Source organism: Cryptococcus neoformans, chromosome 9, assembly GCF_000149385.1.
Source record: "Cryptococcus neoformans var. neoformans B-3501A chromosome 9, whole genome shotgun sequence".
Lineage (NCBI taxonomy): Eukaryota > Fungi > Basidiomycota > Tremellomycetes > Tremellales > Cryptococcaceae > Cryptococcus > Cryptococcus deneoformans.
Window position 1 is genome coordinate 88,873 of NC_009185.1, and position 21,468 is coordinate 110,340.

General features: G+C 49.5%; 5 protein-coding genes across 5 annotated transcripts; 2 read left to right on the top strand and 3 right to left on the bottom strand.

The window, feature by feature from the left end:
- Positions 1-1,689: 1,689 nt before the first annotated feature.
- Positions 1,690-5,611, bottom strand: CNBI0320 (hypothetical protein; the record flags this gene model as incomplete). The annotated part of the gene is made up of 12 exons (XM_768325.1): positions 1,690-1,804; positions 1,885-2,006; positions 2,044-2,289; positions 2,331-2,732; positions 2,790-2,873; positions 2,930-3,259; positions 3,321-3,425; positions 3,483-3,891; positions 3,942-4,039; positions 4,084-4,162; positions 4,225-5,110; positions 5,176-5,611. 12 exons carry the CDS (start codon positions 5,609-5,611, stop codon positions 1,690-1,692), a joined length of 3,312 nt encoding a protein of 1,103 aa, XP_773418.1.
- A 3,082-nt stretch (positions 5,612-8,693) lies between these two features.
- Positions 8,694-10,233, top strand: CNBI0330 (hypothetical protein; the record flags this gene model as incomplete). Its single annotated transcript, XM_768326.1, has 5 exons — positions 8,694-9,140; positions 9,199-9,418; positions 9,466-9,663; positions 9,717-10,137; positions 10,188-10,233. 5 exons carry the CDS (start codon positions 8,694-8,696, stop codon positions 10,231-10,233), a joined length of 1,332 nt encoding a protein of 443 aa, XP_773419.1.
- A 718-nt stretch (positions 10,234-10,951) lies between these two features.
- On the bottom strand, positions 10,952-11,695 carry CNBI0340 (hypothetical protein; the record flags this gene model as incomplete). The annotated part of the gene is made up of 1 exon (XM_768327.1): positions 10,952-11,695. One exon carries the CDS (start codon positions 11,693-11,695, stop codon positions 10,952-10,954), a length of 744 nt encoding a protein of 247 aa, XP_773420.1.
- Positions 11,696-12,550: 855 nt separating this feature from the next.
- CNBI0350 (hypothetical protein) lies at positions 12,551-14,230 on the top strand (the record flags this gene model as incomplete). Its single annotated transcript, XM_768328.1, has 4 exons — positions 12,551-12,730; positions 12,782-13,212; positions 13,247-14,030; positions 14,084-14,230. 4 exons carry the CDS (start codon positions 12,551-12,553, stop codon positions 14,228-14,230), a joined length of 1,542 nt encoding a protein of 513 aa, XP_773421.1.
- Positions 14,231-14,947: 717 nt separating this feature from the next.
- CNBI0360 (hypothetical protein) lies at positions 14,948-20,332 on the bottom strand (the record flags this gene model as incomplete). The annotated part of the gene is made up of 21 exons (XM_768329.1): positions 14,948-14,984; positions 15,033-15,074; positions 15,128-15,416; positions 15,467-15,475; positions 15,527-15,583; positions 15,638-15,964; positions 16,015-16,070; positions 16,119-16,180; positions 16,228-16,553; positions 16,607-16,797; positions 16,844-16,986; positions 17,038-17,377; positions 17,425-17,960; positions 18,016-18,356; positions 18,404-18,476; positions 18,515-18,569; positions 18,609-18,658; positions 18,708-18,944; positions 18,998-19,335; positions 19,391-20,120; positions 20,180-20,332. The coding sequence occupies 21 exons, from the start codon at positions 20,330-20,332 to the stop codon at positions 14,948-14,950; spliced, it is 4,392 nt and encodes a 1,463-aa protein (XP_773422.1).
- Between the last annotated feature and the right edge of the window lie 1,136 nt (positions 20,333-21,468).

Here is a 21,468-nt window from a genome sequence, read left to right on the forward strand (position 1 = left end):
CCCCCCCCCCCCCGCTGACATCCCGCAGAACGACGACGGCCCCCCGTGCGACTCCTCCCCCAACATCTTCTCCTTTGCCAAAACGCTGCAGGCCCGTCTCGGGTGGGATGTGCGGGTCGTCATCCCCGACTCCCAAAAGTCCTGGTGCGTCCGCTCCCCCCCCTCCTCGCGCGTGAACGCCTGACAGCCCGCCGCGCACAGGGTCGGCAAGGCGTATGCGATCAGCGACATCGTCACCGCAAGCTACTTCTATCCCCAAGGTACGTCCCTGCTCAATAGGGCCCGGCTCACTCGCCAGAGCCTCAAGGCCTCACCGGCGACGTCAGCCCTGTCCGTCGCCCTCTCAAACACGGCGAGTCCATGGAATGGGTCCTCCTCTCTGGCGTGAGTTGCCCTTTTTCTCGCCCCCCGCTCAACTGTTATGACAGACCCCCTCGTCATGCGCCAATATCGCACTACACAACCTCTACCCTGGGGAGATCGACCTCGTCATCTCCGGACCCAACCGTATGTCCCCGTCTGCCGCTACAGAACCCCATTCCTGACCCGTCCTGACCCGTCATCTAGACGGCCGCAACTCTTCCACCGCGTTTGCCCTTTCCTCTGGAACAATCGGCGCCGCCCTCGCTGCCACACTCTCTGTCCCCCTCCCCGGCCCTGCCCCCCTGGCTTCACTGCACACCGAGCACGTCCCCTGCATCGCCCTATCCTACGCCGTCGTCTCCCGCCCCGTCCCGCCCCGTCTCCTCGCCCTCGCCGCCGAAACTTCCGTAGACGTCTGCAAAAGACTGTTTGACAACTGGGGACACGACTCTGTGCCAGGAAAGGGCGGCAAGGTACAAATCTACAGCGTGAACGTACCCCTTGTAGAGGAGTATCTCGAAAAAGGAAATCGAAAAGCCGTGTATACAGAATTATGGAAGAATGCGTACGGCCGCTTGTTTAAACCCACCGCGCTGTAAGCACCTCCCTTTCCAACAAAGGAGTCCAACTCTAACTCTACCTCTAGCGACACCACACACTTTGACCCGGGAGACGACCCCGACCAAGAAAAAAAGGACATCACCGAAAATCAACCCAACAGACCGCAAGCCCTCCCCGTCCCGGCACACACCGAAACATCAAAAGGTACACCCGGCCCCGCCGCCCTCCCTACACCATCCCCAACGCCCACCCCCGTCAACGCTGCTGATCCTGCTCACAACCTACAACAACAGCAACAACTGAAATTCCGTTTCGCACCCAATCTCCAACCGGTCCTCTTCCCCCGCGAGGACACTTTACCAGAAGGAACGGATGCGTGGGCGTTGGCAAGCGGGTATGTGAGCGTGACGCCGTTGCGGGCAGAGTATAATTGTATTCCCGTGGGGCAGTTTGGAAGCGAGCTGTAAATTCTTTTCGTTGGCTCCGCCATCAAGCTGCTGGCAAAAGGCTACAACACTCATGTACAGAAAACTAAAAAAAACACATCTATGGACATGCATAAGCAGAATGAAACTTGTAGATGTTGATTTATTTTCCTTTGGTCTCAACTACACACTCTTGAAGCAAGAACTAGATCGATACTCATTAACCCTCGTAAAAAGATGATGACACGTTGAGCAATGTCCCTCCTACAATAACCCGTCTGTTTCTTCTTCGTATACCCAAATCAGAACGTAAGAGTCTCATCCTTCGAAAACCATTTAGCTACCATTCAACAAATTCGATATGATCATATACACCTACATCTTCGTACTCTTCTACCGGCTCAGAAGCGATGACCGGTTTTCCAGCAAGCTCTGCCTTGAGTCGCGCAATCTCACTTAAGAGAAAGGGGCAGGATCAGCACCAGGACGAAAAAAAAAAAAACTCGCACATCTCCCAGGGGATCGGGATACTTACCTCTCCAGTTCAGTTACCTTGGCGTTGTGTGCTTCGTGCAGTCTGGCGAATGAAGGAGAGCTGACAATCTCGGCTCGAGGGGGTGTAGAAGGAGCGCTCAATTTCTCCTGTGGAGTGCTCAGCTACACCCGCCCGTCTTGCGTATATTAAACAACTTACAGCAAGTCTGGCCAACACACTTTCCTTCTCCGCCTTTTCATCATTCAGCTCAATCTTCAATTTCTCCATCTCCGCCCTCAATTCTCCCGCCTCGCTGGTGTACTGCGCCTTCTCCTGTGCGTACTGCTTTTCTCGGCCCTCTACCGCCGCTCGAACCTCATCGGCCTGTTGTTCTTGCATAGTCGAGAGCGTCTGCTCAAAGTGGGCCTTGTTCATCTCAGACATCTGTTTTATCGTCAAAACTGTCTTAGTGATACATGTCACATTTTTTGACATGGACAACTCACCTCGAGGGCACCAGCAAGTTCATCAGAGACATGCTGCAGCTCCGCCTTGACCTTTTTCAACTCGGCCTCAACCTCGGGATCAACCTCATCGCCCCTGGCACTAGCGCCCTCCAACTCGGCCTTCAACCTCTCTACTTGTTCGGCAAGCGCATCCCTCTCCTCAGAAACGGACTCCAACTTGGCTTGATCCTGCTCCACTTGGGCATTGGCGGCTTGGAGAGACAATCCAAGCGCAGACGTTTGGCTGCTGTGGTCCGCGTTGAGAGTGGCAAGCGTCGTAGATTGGGAAGCTTTGAGAGATTCGAGTTCGGCGGTATGGGCGTCCTGGAGTCGCGAGTGGGTAACGGAAATCTCTGAGCGGATGGAAGCAAGTTCCTTGTGGTGTTCTTCGCCAGCGGCTCGCTAAAAGGACAATTTAGTCGTCATGGTTCCACGAAAATGTGCTAAATAGACACTGACCTTGGCATCTTCATACCCAGCGGTATATCGATCCTCAAACTCGGCCTTCAACTCTACAATTTCGGCCTCAAGACCAGCGATAATCTACAGGTTAACATTTAGCGCACCCATTGCAGAGACAAAATCACGATAAAGCATACCTTGTTCAATTGCCTCTCTCTCTCCTCACCCTCTCTTCTCGCATTTTTCAGCAACTCCACTTCCTGCTCAACCTCTTCCAAAGTGCCCTTCAATTCCTCAACCTCCTTCTCTTTCTCTTCCTTCTCTTTCTTCAACTCTTCAATTTGGGCCTTCAACTCGGCACTTTGGTCGTTTGTTGAGGACGACGCTTCGAGAAGAAGAGCTCCATGCTTGTCAGTCGCTTCTTTCAGTTGTCGCTGGAGGTTTTCAACGTCCTCGGGATGACGGGACGAAGCTTCAACAAGGCCGGCATAGGTGGTTGTAAGTTGTTCGTGGGCGATACGAAGAGCCTGTCGACAGCGTCAGATGACATTGCAAACAGTTACCTGGAAAGGGAAAAAGGAGACTCACGCCAAGTTCCTCTTTGCTCGCTTCAGCACTGCTAGACGCCCTCGAAAGTCCTTCGGCATGGCCTTCCGCGGCATTCTTGAGATCCTCAATCTCCTTTTCCAGCGCCTGATGCAGCTCTTCAGCATCCATTGTATCTAAAACAGACTCAACATCTTTACTTACCGCTTTTATCTCCTGCCACTTGACCTCTTCCTGCTTCCACACACCCTTTTCACTCCCCAGCTTATTTTCAAGCTCCACGATCTGGTCCTCGAGCTCCTTCACCTTATCTCCAAGCCCAGCAACATCTGCCAAAGACTTATCCGCCTCCCCCTCTCCCTCAGCGAGCTTCGTTTCCAAAGAATTTCTGATGGTTTCGAGCTCATCGAGTCGAGTTTGAAGAGAAGCTTTGGACGATTCGAGCTCGGCAAAAGCAGTGTCTCTGTCAGAGGCGGTAGTGCGGAGTCGGGAGAGTTCGTCTTGAGCAGTTTGGAGGGATGACTTGAGCGAGCAAAGTTCGTTTTCGGACGAGGTGAGTTCAGATCGAGCGGATTGAAGCTGGGTTTGAATGGACGAGTACTCAGCGCCCATCCTGAGACAATGCGAGTTAGTCCTGTAGATTTTATTCAATACCAAACTCACTTTTGAAGCTTGGAGACCATTTCCATCATGAGCCGATTGCGTTCTTCCTCGGCCTCCTTGAGTTGAGTCTCGTGCAAGGCGGTAAGCTCGGCAATCTGCTGCGTGTCAGCTGTTGAGGTTTATGTGAATCACGGGGACCTACCTTGCCCTCGGCATCAGAGCCAGCCTTATCGGTGGCGTTTGCAAGCTCTGCTCTAAGTTCTTCCAAAGCCTTCCCATGGCTACGATCCAGACTTATCAGAGACTGCCGACACCCAAAATCAGCCAAAAAAGAAAAGCCTACCATTCTTCCAGATCAACCTTCTCCTGAGCCAAAGCGGCAATCTTCTCTTCATACTTGGTTTTCTCATCCGCAATGTTCTTCTCCAGCTCCTCAACCTTGGCCTTGAGCACGGTCACCTCCTTCCCACCGGAGGCAAGCGTACTAGGACCAGAACCTGCTCTGACTTTGGGTGGTACACCAGTTGCTGCTCGTGACGAAGAAGCGGTAGGTGCCATACTAGCCCTTCCAGCCAAAGGTCTAGTCACACCTGTCCTCGCGGCAGTAGTTCCAGCAGCAGAGGCACTTGTCCTTTGAGAAGCCAGTGGTGCACGCGTAGCAGTAGAAGTGGTAGAGGTGACGGAAGGCCTGGTAGTGCGAGTAGCGGTAGCGGTAGAGCTCGCAGGCTTGGTTTCAGGCTTTCTGGCGAGAGTGCTTGTAGTGGTGGGATGGGTTGGGCGAGCGGTAGTAGAAGATGTGGGACGAGCAGCTGTTCGAGCAGAAGCTGCAGTAGGGACTGAAGGTTTGGTCATACCTGCTCTAGCACGCGCCGCAATTGTACTGGTCGTAGATGTAGTCGCTGGGCGAGCAGTACCAGAAGATGTAGTCCTGTCAGAAGCAGCGGTCGTGGTCCTCGGTCGAGTGCTGGACGTCGCCGTTGTGGTTGTGGGTCTGGCTATAGTTCCATTAGCGCCGGATATAGCAGGTGCAGACGCTCTTGAAGCACCAGTCTTCCTGGCAGCAGCTGAAGTAGTGGCAGCAGAGCCGGAAGCAGGCTTTGAAGTTGAGGGCGCAGTAGTCTTGGTTGCGGCAGCGCCAGGCCTAACGGGAGCAAGAGAAGGACGGGAGAGTCGGGCAGAGGAAGCGACACCTGCAGCTGCCTTGGGAAGCGGTGTAGGCTTGGGAGCATCTGTTATACAATGGCCATAAGTACGAGCGACGGATAAAGTATTGCTGATTCTCCAGGTAACTTACCACCGAAAACGCCGCTTTTGAGCACCTTTCTGACTCCCGTGGTAGTTTCCTTCTTGTCCTCAAGGTCAACCTCCTTTGCCATCTCTACAGGCTCTTCATCGTCACCGCCTTTGACTTGGGGCACAGCATCGGCGGCAGCGTCTCCATTGTCCTCCGGCGTAACTTCCTCCACTGAGGTTTCCGCTGATTTCTCGGCAGCCTCTCCATCGGCCCCATGTTCCTGCTGAGCATCTTTGACCTCTTCTTTCTCCACCTCCTCTCCGACACCTTGATTGTCATTTTCTCCTGGCTCGCTAGAGCCCTCATGACCCCTTTGCCCGTCATCCTCCTCTCCCAGCGCTCGGTCCCTCTCATCCTCCTCGACATTACCACTTTCAGACCTGTCGTCCCCAAGGTTTTGAAGGATAATATCCTCTCTGGTTAATCCGTCAGCCATGTTTATAGCCCTGAGTGGATGAATGTGGATATTTTAGTGGGTTTGAAAACAAAAGAGCAGTGACGAGCGGTCGACGCGACCAGCTCACGCGCTGCTGTTGTTTTTGAGGGGTTGCTGTTGATTTTGGGGAGTTTTGTACACGTCATTACTTTTAACCGACAACAACAAAACAAGCCCAAAACCGTATTTACGCTTTGCGGCCATAAATCACAAAGATGAGCCAAAACTCCCATCATATCCATGCATGTTCGAATCCGACGGCCCGTTGTTCGTATATTAAGCTTATCAAAGATGATCAACAAATAAATATTGAAGTTGACAGTCTGTTTTTATCTTGTATTTTTTTTTGGGATTCTGTCGGCATTTACTTGGTTCAGTTATGGAACATCTTGAAGGGATTTTGGTGCAAATGATCGCCAACAAGTGGCCGGCCAAAACAGAAACGGCTCTGATTTGTTGTCGCAGCAACATGCTGTATAGCAGCTTGATAACAACAATGAAGAATCGAATTTGGAAAAGGAGTGAGCTGCCCAAGTGCAGTAGGACTTCTTCTAGTTGAATCGCGCTACCTGCTTTACATTACTACTTCCAAGTGGGATGAAGAAGATTAGATTAGAAGTTGCTACTTATCAGCGCAGATGGATCTACGTTAGTGTCGTCTTCCCGACTTTCTCCTCCTCTGGCCATTACGTAAATATTCGACTCTCACGACGATAATAAAGCACCCCGCCACATCCTGTCCCATATTCCTATTTCGTCATCCTTCATGAGTTGGTGGTGATGACTGCTTTTGTAGGGGAACCTTTTTGTGAGTTTGGATAGTCTCAACCTCTCCAGTTACTGTTGACTGAGCATGATTAATCATTTCGTCTGTTCAGCCGCTGTTGGCCTTGCCTGGACCCAAGCAACAGGCCGTATACCCCATTAATTTAATGTTCCATGCTACGCCGCCCTTTATATGATGGCCTCTAATTCTGACCAAGCGATCGGTGGCCAGATATTCCGAGCCAAAGATGTACCAAAGCACCGTTACAGCCTTCCCAATCGCACTTGGCCTGCAAAGCTTCACTTTCATCATCACTTTTGCTCTCATCGCGATTTATTTATGTCTAATTCGAACAAACGTAGTTTGCGAGACAATCTGTCAGCGCGGTAACGATCCAGATGCTGAGTAGATGGAAGTGAAGAGTGTTGTGTCCGAGTGCCCTATCTCGACGGCGAGTGCACGGTCTGGAGCTTTGAGTTTGAAAGTTTAGAAGTCGAGATTGTATGATTGAAAGGACCTTTTTTGTGTTTTCGCAGCTGTGTTCCAATACACTCGTTTATATGGAATGGGAGAAGTATAAATAATAGGGAAGAGATCTGTGCACTGAAGAAGGGACCAGACTTCTCGACCCGGCCGGCACCCCGCCCTATCGCTGCCCTGTCGTTTGCTGCTTCTCGTCTCCAACATCATTATCTTCTATTTGGCCTCAGTCCAGAGCTACAAAAAATGTGGATTGTGGGTCGGGTGGAAAAATGTATCAGGTACTGGATTCTAATAGCTTTAAGCATGTATCTGTTCGAGGTGCCCACAATTTTAGCGAACTCGTTTTCGGCGGTGTGTACTAATTTTGACGAGTCATTTGATGTTTCATATAAAAGTTGACCTATTTGGATTGGAAGAACAAAATATGATTACAGTATTCAGCTAGAGGAACACGTCTTGTACATACAAAATCAGATGCTCTAAAGTGCCAAGATCCTCCACTACGACAATAACACACTGGAAAGAAGGCAAATGCTGAACAGGGAGTGAAGAATGATCGATCGTTGCGCAGACCGCCCTCTATGCACTTCAAGTGACATTGGAGTGGTTTTTCCGTCAATAAGTCATGACTCGTCGGCTTGCCGAGTATCAAGCAATGAGGCAACCGAATAATGAGATACCCCATGCCCCATTATTCCTGCGACAATCTGCGATCGATCCATCAGATTAGATGGCCATAAGTGCGTGAGACGGATAAATGTGAGGGGGGATCGCTAAATAATGGACTGAAAAGAGGTCTTGTCGGTGCTGTGGAATCGCCCTGCGCTGTGCTTGGGCGGTAGCCGGTGTTCAATGGAGACATGGCAGGGTTGGGAGACAGGGAAGAACAAAAGAACAAAAGTAAACGAGAGACGACGCGAAGACGCGTCAATACAATGGATCCAGAAGAGAGGTCTGGATTGGCCTGGACGCGCAGCGGCCATCACCGCTCTGGGATCCCCGCATTTTCTGGTGCTCTGGATGGTTACGGCACCCCCCTGAATCACAACGCAGGGCCTCGACGCGCTGTAACGCAAACGCCACGCGTAGTCGAAAAGCAAACAAACAAAAAAAAGGAGCTCAAGCGCATTGTTCATAAGAAATCCAGTCTGGTCAGACTCATTTTTTCATCCGTCTTCACGTCTTTTCCGACACTCAACTGGTTTGAGCCTCGACTGGTGAGTGCAGATTCCTCTGATGCTGTGGGAAGCAGAATGAGCCCAATCGAAAACTGTGGAGCGCAGGTGAAACATGTTTGTTGTTTTACGCACCTTTGTGGCCCGCATTTCGTAGCCCCGATCGCTGCGGGCTAGAGAAAGCCATATGTCGGGATGGCAAGTCGACCAATATCGTCCGCCCAATTTCGTCCATGCGTAGTGCATATCAGACACCGGCATCAACAACTTTCATTGCTTGGCAGCTGAACAGTTTGGTGACCTCCCCTGATGTGGAACGGGAAACGGTGAACGGACCCTCTATTGCAGTTCCAAAAACAGCAACAATTTAACGGTTCCAATATTGCCATTTTTTGGTCCTTTGCGTCCCTGTCGTTGTCACATCTCCTGTGTTGTCGTGGCTAACAATCTATTTTCAATCTTCAACTACAACTTCATTCCGCCTGGTTCTTTCTCTTTGACTCGCCCTCATTCCCTCGCTAAATCTTCGACTCGACGTCGACAGACACAACATTCTTTTGTAGCTTATACGTTCATTTCAACACTTCAATTCGGACATTTTACAGTCAATTCGTCGACTAAACCTCCAGTAACAACCACCGAAAGAAAACCATTCGACATGCAAATCGGCCCTCTTGTCCCCTTGCTCGCGCTCCTCGCTGCCCCCGCCCTCGCGCGATCTTCTCTCCACCCCAACGCTGCTGCGCATCGGCGTCAGGACGTTGGGCAGGAGCGTATCAACTCCGCAGTCGAGAGGCGCGAGGCCCTTGCTCAGTCCCAACCCCGCGCTCTTTCCGAGAAGCCCAACAAGAGAAAGATTACCAGGCGAGGCGGCCGTAGCTGTAGGGCGAGGAACTCAACTGCCACTGCTTCTGACTCTGCTACTGCCTCTGCTACCGCCTCTGCTCTCAGCGAGGACTCCAGTGCTGTCTACTCTGACGCCGAATCCGCTTCTTCTACTCAAGCTCCGGTTGAGAACACCTCGTCTTCTTCTGAAAATGTGGCCGCCACCACCAGCTCTATTGAGAACATTGCAGCTTTGCAACAGCCTTCTAGTTCGTCTTCTGTGAGTTTCGAGTTCCGCCTGTTAAATCTGGGAAACAAGCTCACAGAATTACACGCAGACTGAAGACTCCTCGACTGCAGCCAGTTTGACTTCTGTCGCTTCTGCTGCGGCCACTTCTTCTGCCGCGGCCACTTCTTCTGCCGCGGCCACTTCTTCTTCCGCGGCCACGTCTTCTTCTTCCAACTCCACCGGCAGCTACACTCCCAATGGTATTAAGGCTGGTGTGACCGGTGACGACCCTTTGTCTTTCCTCCAAGGCCACATTGGATGGTACTATGGTAAGTCATTTTTAGGAGGTATCCATGTCCGTACTAATAATCTGAAGACTGGAACGCGACTCCGACTGGCTCTGCCAGCGGTGCTAGCCCTGCCAACATGCTCTGGGGCGCTGGTACCGTCGACTCCACCGATGCCTCTCGACTTGCCGCCTTCCAGGCCCTCACCACCGCTCCCCAGTACATCATCGGTTTCGAAGAGCCTGACTGTTCTACTTCCGGTAGTTCAAACATTGGTGTCTCTGATGGTGGGTCCAGTTTGTTATTGATATTTGAAAATATGCTAATCAGTAACCCTCAGCTGCCAGTCTTTGGGACTCGACCATCGCTCCCTGGAAGGACCAAGGTTCTATTTTGATCTCTCCTTCCATGTGCCACCAGGCCGCCGAGGAGTACACGAAATGGTTGTCTACTTTCAGCACTCAGATTTCCACCTCTTGGGACATTACCAACTTGCACATCAACAAGAACAGCATGGACGGTGTCAAGGAAGACATTGACTATTACTACAACACTTACGGCAAGCCTATCTGGGTCACCGAGTTTGCCTGTGTCGACGACAGTACCGACTTCGTCCCCTGTACCGACCAGAGCGAGATTAACACCTTTATCAACGATATTGTCGCTCTCTTTGAGTCTGACGACAGGGTTCAAGCTTATGCCTACTCTACTGGTGAAGGTCTTTCTTCCGAATGGGACATGGTCAGCAACGGTGCTCTCACGTGAGTCATTCGTTGCTTTTCGCGATGATTATGCTGACATACTGTTATAGCGAGTCTGGTCAGACTTATCTAACTGCCATCTCTCAATATCATTAAACAATTATCTATACGCTCATCTCTTACACAATCTTTCTCTTATCTGTTCGTTACTTGCTTTGCTCAATTCCCTTCCTTTTCCCGGGCTTTTCCATAGATTGGTTATAAACTCGGTATCACACTCACATCGACTGGTTTCTTTGTGGGTTGAATTATGATCTCTTGTTACGTATCCCCTTGAAGTATAGGTTCATGACAAACGATAAGCCCTTTTGATGCATCTGCCATGCCTTCAACTTTCTAATTTCAGGACAAGAGCCAAATTCTGTTACTGAATCGGCAGGTGAATGGCGTATGGCTTTCGTCGTTGTCCCTCGGCATGTATACGCCAAGGTTCATAGGCTCATAGTAAGAGCACGGCTTGCACTTCTTGATCAAGCTCATCTTGGTGCGTGATTGTTTTTTACGAGTTTCGATATGTAGTACTTTATCCGATATTGGAAGAGGAGAGTTATGAACAGCAGTAGTAGCTTTGTTGCATATTGCGATACAACCTGCTGTGGCCCGGTACTAGTAGACGTTTATGGCTATTTCAAACTTCCCAAATGTATGAATAGCGCCAGGGGAACAATAGAGGGATGAGTATCTGGTAAGGCGTATCAACTGACTGCGGCAAGAAATATATTGAGCTCTAATCGAATAATTGACGATCTTTGACAAACTGAATATCAGAAGAAAGTCCTTTAATGAACAAGGAGCACTCACAACACTCTACTGTCTAGCTCTTCTTACCATTCTCTTCAACCATCTCAGCCATTGAATTTCCTTCATCCGTGCCCAAGCTCCTAAACCCGCTGACTACTCCTTGCCAGTCACCTCCATTTTTTTCCTGGCTCAATTTGAATCGACCCTCAATTTTTTTGATATCGATTTCTACCCCGATAATCGCCTTTTTCAAAATCTCCACATACTTTTCAGGGGCATCACTGACCTTCCATGTACTGCCGCCTTCGTTGCCCGTTCGCTTAAGCATCGTCTTTTCTTCTTGCTCGGAAAGGTCTTGGATTTGCTTTTGCAAGAACGACCCCGTGGCGTCGTTGTTTGCATAATGGATTTTGGCTCGACCATAGACCTGGACAGCAGCATAATCCCATGTAGGAACAACTTTACCACTCGTGGGTTTAGTCTCCAGGTAGAATTTGGGAGTAACGTAAGAATGGACGGAGGCGTTGAAGACGATGAGAATGTCTTCCTCTACAAGCTGGGTACTGTCGCCCTTGGCACTGAGAGAATCGATGATTGATTTTGATTGGGGATTAACACGAGCCATGTGGCCCCTCAATCGACCCTTGTCGTCCGCCTGGTCAGGATCGACATCGAGCACAAAGGGAATGTGGGACATTTGCAGAGTGTCATTTTTGGGGTGAGGAATAGAGGTGGTGAAGAGGCCGAGGGGGTATTGTCGGATAAAGGCGTGGAGCACGGGGAGATTGAGTTCGGCGTGGACAGCGGGGATGTGCATTGTGATGGATCGAATGGAGAAGAACGAAGAGGGGCAGAAAACAGTGTGATTTATCTGGAAAGCCACTGCTACTTTTGAGTATGAATAAGTACTTCTTCTAATGGGTGGTTGGCTTGACTTGAACATACCAATTTTTTGCCAAAATGGAAATCTACGAGCCGAAGTATCATGCGCAAATACCGACGTTTCGATTCGAAATCAAGATTTATTAAACCTCCTTAATAACCGACTGAAATGCTGTTATCGCGGATGATACCACAAACATGAGCGCCAAGAAGCCAATCAGGAACCACATTTCACACCTCATTTGGGCCTTATCTCTGACTTCTCATCTTATCAGAATCGTGTAGGCGCCAAAAATGACGGAGCTGGTAATGCATATTGAGGTCCATCTTTCCATCCGTCAAGTTATAGTTTCTATCCTCTACCCCATTCACATCTTTCTTCACCTCACCTGATTATAATTGCCATCATATGGATGTGGCCAGGCGTCTTTATTATGTAGTCCAGCTTCATTTATGTTTGCGCAACCACGCCCAAGTTATTTGGGTTTGGGACCTTTCGTCATTTCGGGAAAAGAGCCTTCAGGGCTGCCGGGCGCGCGGCTATTTTGACTGTCACCCACTTAGATCACCATATTTTTATCTCCACGTCCCAGTATACCAGTCCCGCCAGATGCATCACACAGGCGCCGTATCACATTAAAACAGCGCTTCCATCCGCACCTTTACCACAAGGCTGGAGGTAACTAGGATAGGTATTAAATCTCACCGCTACGAACTTCACATCCTTCCAGCTTCGTCCCGTGGCGTTTCCTCCTAGATTTTTCCACCCGCCAACCAAATTTCAGCAATCATGTCCAAGACCACACTCCTCCGAAAGGCTTCCTTGGTTGGTTACCCCGACAACACCACCTATTCCGTACTGGTCAAGGATGGCAAGGTCGCTGCTATCCGAGAGACTGGTGCTGGGGACATTGAGAAGGCCGACGAAACCATTGATATGAGGGAGCTCGACTCCCACTGGGTTAGCCCTGTAAGTCTCCAGTAGTCCGAACAAAGGACCTTCCACTAACCGCGTTCCCAGAGTTTGATTGATTGGCACACACACACCAAGTTGAACGCGTTGCATAATCATCGTCTCGATCTGCAAACAGCCAAGACTGCACAAGAAGTCTTGGACCGAGTAGTTGTTGCCATCAAAGACCCCAAATACGAGCCCAAGTACGACACCAACTTTTGCGGTATCAACTTGCGGAACGCTGAGTGGCCAGACCCCGAGAAGCTCACTCGACTTTCTTTGGACAACATATCTACTGAGCGACCTATTTTCCTCTTCTTCAATGGTTACCATTCCATCTGCGCCAACTCTCTCGGTTTGAAATTGGGTGGTTACGTGCCCGAGGGTCATAATGGGTATCTTTATGAGGGAGAAGCTTTCGAGTTGTCACGAGTGATTGGGAATGTGGATGTGGAAGCTATCGACAAGTGGATCATGGACGAGGCAAAGTACGCTGCGTGAGTGACCTCCGTTCATTAATCCTCTCTCGAGGCTGATTCCACATAGCACTCTCGGTGTTACCGAGATTGTCGACCTGGAATGGGAACTAAACATCCCCAACTGGCAGCGGCGATACAAAAAGGGATTTAGGACACTCCGAGTTCACGTTGGCATGTACACTGAGCACTTGCCCTACTCTATTGAGCGAGGATGGAAATCTGGCGACGACGTTCCCGAGACCAACGGCCTTATCAAAGTCGGGCCGTTTAAGATCGTCACCGACGGCTCTCTCGGTTCTCAAACTGCATTCTGCCACGAACCTTACCCCGGCTCTACCGACAACTACGGTATGCTCGCATACAAGCCCGAGGCATTGAGTGAACTGATCAGAAGGGGCACCGACAACGGCTTCAAGCTCGCTATTCACGCTATCGGTGATCACGCCAATCAGCTCACCCTTCAAACCCTCGCCAAGGCTGAGAAGAAAGTACTTCCAGGCTCTACCATCGAGCACGCCCAACTGCTCAGCTTTGAAGACCTACCTCTCTTCCGTTCCCTCAATGTAATCGCTTCTATTCAACCTTGTCATCTTGTCGATGACCGAGACCTCTGCCACAAGTTCTGGCCTGGGCGAGAACACCGTGCTTACCCCTTCCGATGGCTTGTGGATGCTGGTGTCCCTATCAAACTCGGTAGTGACTGCCCTGTCGCCCCTCTCCAGCCTTGGGAAGCTATTGCCGTCGCCATGACTCGAGCTGCTGAGGGCGACGAGCACAACCCCTTCTGCAAGGAGCAAATCATTGATCTTGAAGTCGCTTGGCAGGCGTCCACCTCTGTAAATCATCTCATCTTTACATTTACCCAAAGCATGTACTGACAGTACCTTAGAACGGCAAACCCAAGCTCGAAGTTGGGGACCGTGCCGATCTCTGTATTCTTAGCGCAAACCCTCTCAACTGCGATGCAGCGGGCATCAGGGCGATGAAGGTGAAGGGTACCATGTTGGGAGGTGACTGGACTCACAAGGCTTTCTAAATTCTCGTGTATTGGGTATTAACTGTCATATTGTAAAGGGCATGCAGCATAGAATTGGATACCAACGTTTACTAACCGCCTTGCACCATCGTAATAGCGAAGCGTCGGTAGACAGCTTGACGGGTGTCACCCGGCGCTGACATCTTCAGAAGACCAACGACGAGCTCTTCTCCCTGTTATCCATTTGTCACTCGCTCGTGATACATCCTGGGCCCAAGTGGAATTTCTGTTTTGGGAGTAATATAGTATAGTATCGTGGAGGTCTGGTTTCTCATCGTCCTTTTTTTTTGTTCTTTATTCGTTCTTCTGCCATAAAGCTATTGCCACCGGCGACCACCGTAAGACTTCGCTTCGTCGGATTTCGGATGCCAAATTAAGCGCCCAGGTTAGGTGCCTGGACCTGGAACTTGTTTCCACCTCTTTAAATCCACCACCGATGACGTGTGCAGTTTCTCCGTCGGCGATGGAGGCTGGAAAGTGGAAAGAGTTGGGCAACCAATTTCGCCATTTCGTTTGTCGTTGTCGACATTTCAGCATTGTCCGCTTGGAGAAGAGCATTTAGGAGAAAGATCTCTTGTAGCATTCTAATGAATTATAATCAAGATGATAATAACGGGTATTAAATCTCAGAAGATGGTAAATTCTCGAACTAGCAAATATGATACCTAGTTGTAATGGTTGTAATAATGGTTGTACAAGTTTTAATTATCCTTTCCATTACTGGGCCATTTTGGAACGTTTACTTCTCAATTTACTAGAGCAAGATTAGCGGATTTCTTCGAAGTTCACTAAATAAACCCACAGAAGAAGAAACACCATTCCGTAAGAAGTGAGGACGAACAAGCTGGACGTCCTTGTATCAGTTCAACCCTTGTCGGCTACGTGCAAATTGCTCACAAAGTCAAAGCAATATCCCTCCACCCATCCACCTTCTTCTCCAAATTCAATGCCTTGAGATAATCACTCCCCTTTGAAATGACGCAATATTCACAGTCGCTTGTAGCATTGGGATTGTTCAAGTAGCCAGGCGCTTCGGAGAGGAAGGCTGACATGTAGTTTTCGCAAGTCATTCCCTCAGGAGGGTTGAAAACGGCGTACTCGTCGCTTTTGCATTTGACTTCAACGTCCCACAAAGCGCGAGAGACAAGACCACCGAGAAGATATTGGAAAGGGTCGAGATAATACACTATACGAGGTTAGCTAATGGCCTGTGACGAGTGGTTTTTTTGGACTCACTCCAGTAGCCTGAAGAGGGTCAGCATATGGTCCAGCATGATCAAGACGGACAGTACTTACGCCAGAAAGCAGTGATCTGATCATACGGAACCAGGACACCACAGAATATAACAAGGACTAAGTGGTATATGAGCTCTATGCTTCTATTTTGGCTCTAAATCAAGCACCCACTTCCAATGAGCAGAGGATTGACAAGAGCAGCAAATACCTCATGAGGGGCGTATGCCGCCACAAACTGGCCAATACCGGTGTACAAGAACTCATACAGTGTCATCTGAAGATAAATGGCTCCTGCGATTCCAGGCTTGAAGCTGAAACCGGCGGTTGGATACCACGGGGCAAAGTAGAGTAGAGCGCAAACGAGGAGGTAGGGAATTTCTGCTACAATCTCTGCGAAACAGAAGGCATGCCAGGAGTAAAGCTTTGCCTTTTTCTCTCGCGCTTCGAAAATGTCTCTGTTATGTAGGAACTTAGGCTGGGTCTGAGCGATTACACCAGCTACAAAACACATATCAGCAACTGTATGTAGAGTGGACGGAAAGACGTACGAGCGACGAAAACAAACAGGAAAATTGTGAAGATACGGTTCTGAATATCCGCGTATCTGTCGAAAGAGTCAGTTACAGCCGTTAATCAACAGGGACGAACTCACGCGTCACCAATTTTCCAGAAACTGAAACCATTGAAGAGGGCTGCCAAGACGTGCAGCGCAACCTTCACTCATGTAAGTGCGGCTCAAGTGGACTTCAAAGTACGCTCACCTTGTTCATCACGTATTCAGTGTCACGCCACAATTGGACCGATGCTCGCTTGGTGACCAACTTGAGTTGGGTTATGTTTGTCGAAGCGAACTCATGCTCGTCACCCTCGACACTGGCCGTGTTATCGGCGCCAGCCTTCTTCAATTCCTCCAGTTCCCTAGCACGCTCTTTGCATTCGTCTGATTCAAGCCAAATCTGAGCCCAATCACGTCCCTTCGAAAGGTCACCCGACACAATATCAATCATTCGTTCAGCCGGATTGACGTTCTTGGGGATTGTGACGCCTTGCTTCTCGAAATAGCTGGTCAATTCGCTGACAGGCCCGACTGGTCAAGCAATCAGCTGTACAATCTATACCTTCATTAAGCAGATGACTCACAGTACACAGTGTTACCACCGCCTTTGAGGAGCAGGAGCTGGTCGAATCGGGCGAACAGAGCAGCGGAAGGTTGGTGAATGGTACAAAGAACAGCTTGACCGGCGGCAGCTAGCTTTCTTAAGAAGGATACAATCAAATAAGAGCTTTGGCCATCAAGACCGGAAGTAGGCTCATCCAGGAACAATAAGGTTCTGCCTGGATTAGCGTAGTCCTCAGTGCAGGCGAAATAGAACTTACGGCTTGCTGACAAGCTCAACACCGATGGTTAACCTCTTTCGCTGCTCAACACCCAGACCGGCTTCCGGAGTACCGATCAGGGCATCTTCAATGTCATGCAGCTCAAGCAAATCGATAATGACATCGACATAAGCGAGTTTTTCCTGTCATACGTCAGATTTACAACCAACTAAACCAGAAAGTCATATCTTTACCTTATCCGAAAGAGTTCTAGGCTGACGAAGAAGCGCAGAAAACTCGAGAGCCTCTCTCACAGTAGCCTGAGGAAGGTGCACATCCACTTGTTCGCAATAGCCGGTGGTTCGCTGGAAAGAAATGGGAAGTTGCTTGCCATTCATGAGAATCTCACCACGGATATCACCGTCGGTCTTTCGCGCTGCCAACACATCCATCAAGGTCGTTTTACCTGCTCCAGAAGATCCCATGAGAGCAGTAAGGGTACCAGCTTTGCAGTATCCAAAGATGTTGTTGAGAAGCTGGCGGGGCTGGCCATTCGCATTGACAGTGTAGCATAGGTTCTTCCAGGTCAGAACGCTGGTAAAATGGTTAGTTCTATTTGCTGGGAGATTGAATAGTCTCACGAATTGACAGCCTGCACTTCGGCGGCGGTGCCATCTGACGTTCCCTGAGATTTCTCATTAAGTTGACTATCATTCGGTCCATCTTCTTCATCTCGAGGAGAAGCTCCGTTCTTTTGAGCGTTCCTTATGTACTTGCCACCTCCGCCTGGTTTGTACAGCAGTACGGACTTGGTCGATCCAGCTGCTGGGATCATCTCGATCATCAATGCACAGAAACCAAGGAAGAAAACCCAGAAAGCAATCAAGATACCAAAGTTACGCCAGACATGGCTTTTGTAAAAGTTGAGAGCAGATTCCATCCATAAGGTGCCGTCAAGGGTAATAGAGTTGGGCTCAGCACCGGTGATTGCGCATCCCTGGTTGTATTGAGCGTAGTCACCACCATAAGGCGCAAGTTGTGGAGAAACGCATTCGAGTTCAAGCCCATAGACCTCACTAGCCATAATGGCTTCCAAAGAATAATAGAAAGGGTTGAGCCATCTAATCCATGAAAACCATGGATGCATTTGAGGGGTGTAGATGATGTAGCCAGCGTACTAAAATCCATCATCAGCAGTCGGCTCTTGAGCGGTTATCCTCAGTCTGACTTACCATCGAAAGCATCAAGAGCGCAAAACCAGAAGCTTTGGAAGCATTGTTGAAAGTGCTAAAAGCGTAACCAATGGATCGGAAGAGCGCCGTTGTACAAAGGGTGGTAAAATAGATGAACAAGAGGTAGATGAAATACAGACCGGCGTCGACTTTGAGACCCGTCATGAAATAGATGATGAGAGTGAACATGACAATCATCACAAAGTAGAGGGGCATATCGCCTATCGTTTGAGCGAGCAGCAGGGCCGAAGGTCTGTACATAGAGAAGCCTTTATGCTTTGAAAGAACTGATCGGCCTGAAAAGACGGCCGTCGTTTCACCAAGACTGATCATGGAGGGGACTGAATGCTGTTTAGCCGAAGCATAGGTACATGATACGGTCACTCACAGAAAAGAGACAAGAACAAAGTACCACCTCGAAGGAAAAGACCTGCGGTAGAAACAGGCATATTGTAGAACATCTAGAACGTCAGCCTGTGCCTTGAAGTGATTGACTTACAGAGCCTGCAATCAAGGCTTGGAAGAGCAAAGTAGCAGGTCGCATCCAAAACGTCCTATATAATCAGCTCTGAATCTTCATGGCAGCAACTCACCATTTGTCTCCCCATCGTTGTTGGTAATCTCTGATCAATGCCGCACGGACCTTCAGACGATGAGTTAATAAAGATAACAACAGAATCTGATGTACACACCTGAGTCATGAAGTCGGCCTTCTCCGGCCTACTCTTAGATGCCCATCGGTCCTTCTGCTTTTCAACGCTCTCTTTAAACTTCTTCGTCTGCTCATCTACAGCAGGGTCGGCCAGATGAGCTTCCAACTCTTCTCGCATACGACGAGCAATGTCAGATTTCTCATAAAGAGTCGAAAACTCAGCGGGAGTGGTGGGGATAGGGCCCGTGAAGCCCTCTCTGATCTTTCGCTCGTTCGTCTATGATCCACCTTAGTATGCCTTAATCAACAAGGGGAAGTAAAATAGCTTACGGCGGTAACGGCAGTCAAAAAGTCGGCAGTGTTGCCTCCATCCGGATGAACGAATCCAAGATCTTCAAAGTAACCTCTCGCCTCCGCTCGTGGTCCATAGTAAATTACCCGTCCTTCTGCGATCACGGTTACCTTATCGAAGAGATCGTAGATACCGTTACCCGCCTGATATAGACTGACGACCGTGGTGTTTCGTTGGATATCGGCGAGTGTACGAAGGGTTTTGGCATATCGCAGAGCGGTATCGGCATCGAGGCCGCGGGTGGCATTGTCCCACATCTGGACAGAAGCTTTGGTGGCAAGCACTTCTGCAATGGAAACTCGTTTCTTCTCACCACCTGACGAATAATGTCAACGATACGACACGCGTAAATACATAGAACTCTGACTGACCGGAAACACCTCGAACATACTGATCTCCCACCTTGGTATCATGTGTATGGGTAAGGCCAAACATCTTCAACAACTCCCATTTTGTTCTATCCTGGTACTTCTTCCTACTCATCCCATTGCCAGCAGGTTCTTCAGGTAACCTTGAATCGCGAGATGGGGTGCACATCTGGAGAGCGAAATCCATTGTATGACCAACGAGAAGATTAGGATCATGCAGGTCTTCCTCCGAGTTGAAAATGACTTCGCTTTTGTATGGTTGGAAGTCTTTGTCGGGCTGCAACGTGCCGTATTTGACAATACCTTCTACCCCAGCGTATCCGTCTCGATGACCGGCGAGGATTTTGAGGAAAGTACTGCACCCACTACCTGGTCGACCGACGACCAACATCATCTCTCCTGACTTGACCACACCTGAGAAGTCTCTAAGGAGGTATCGCTCTCCTTTACGAAGGCCGGGTTCACCCTTCTTGGGCGTAGGCATACCTGGTCGCCAGGCCATGACATCACCGTCACCCTTTTCGGCTTCTGGTAAGTCACTTCTAGTTGCTGCCAAGAGAGCAGCTTTCTTGCGGTATTTGCGTCGTAACCAGGGTGCGAGAATCGTAGACATAGAAGAACCATATTCGATATTGTCCAGACCACCTACACCGCGGACCGAAAGGTGTTCCCATGCCAATGGAAGAGATTTGCAGGGTGTCAATCCTCGCGATTTGAGGAGCTCCTGATCGGCCTAATTCCGTATGTTAGTGGTGGGGATTTTGTTGAGATAAGCAGAAGAATGTCACCCACTCGCAACTGAGATGCCAAGTTCCACTCGGAATCATCGGGGGAGGGTGCCTGGGGTCGTTTTTCAGAGATAGTAACTGTAGATCCTAGCAATTGGTCTGTGTTGCCATTATTGTGAGGTGGTGTGCTGTAGTCATCTCCGATAACCCCTGTCATACTGGAGACTGCGGTGGAGGAGAGGAAGTCAATGAGAGTATGTTGTGAAATGGACTGTCCTTGTGATACCGTAAACAGAAACTGGTAACAGAATGAGGGGCAAACAAGCGACACCCCCAATAGGGCCTGGATTTATATATGACCATCAGATTCACAGACTAGCTTACTGGAAGATTCTTGTCGCAGATCATCTGGAATCTTGGCTGAGACCAAATATGGAGGATTCCTTGACTCGGCGACAGACCACACGCGGCCTTTTTGCCTTCGTTACCCGCGCCGGGACTGCGGCCACCCTCGGGCAGTGTCCTCTCCGAAGACCATCGACTCTTAGTGCATCGATAGACGGAGTACTATTCAATCTCCGATTTTGATCCTGTGTTTTGGGATCAAAATTCGCCTGGAGGAAGGAAACGAAGGGCCGGGCGAAATCGCAACATCTCCGAGTTGCTTGAATGACGGACGGAGCGAGCAGAACACCGGACCGTGGCCTGCTGGGACACTCGACTCCAATCGATCCCTCTCACGTCGGTCTGACCTGGTGACCTGTAAACAAACCTGCTATTAATAATATTGCGAAAGGCTAGTGTGTGGTGAAGCCGACGGAAGAGGGGGTGGTTGGCTTGTTCGAAAAAAGCCAAGAAGAAGTGTACCATGGACCCTGTTTATCTCCTCTTGAAAAATAAAAAATAACGCATCGCCGAACATGGGCTGTAGCGTTGTCATCGTCATGACTTCCTCGAAGAAAGAGCGCCTCATAAAATATCTTGTTGTCGAAGACATTACTCTTACCAAAGAAAAAATGAGAGCTATCGACGATGCGAATCCGGTATCAAGGGCCGGGTGAATTGTGGAGGCAGATGAAGGATAAGTTTTTGTGAAAGCTATGGACTGGGGTGTCCTTCCTTATTTAGGGTTCTGCGTGGGCTTTGCAAAAGGTGTTCCAAGAAGGATGATCAGGTGTCGAGAGGATATTGGAAGGTTTCCATACTGTTTATTACGAATATGATGCAAGGGAGTGTAGCGTACCTGTATTGGGCCAGTGATCGGTATGATAAAGACCAATTCCTTGTTACATTTGAAACTGCTTCTTACTCTTTGTGGGATATGTGTTGTTACTACCTATATCTCTTATTTCC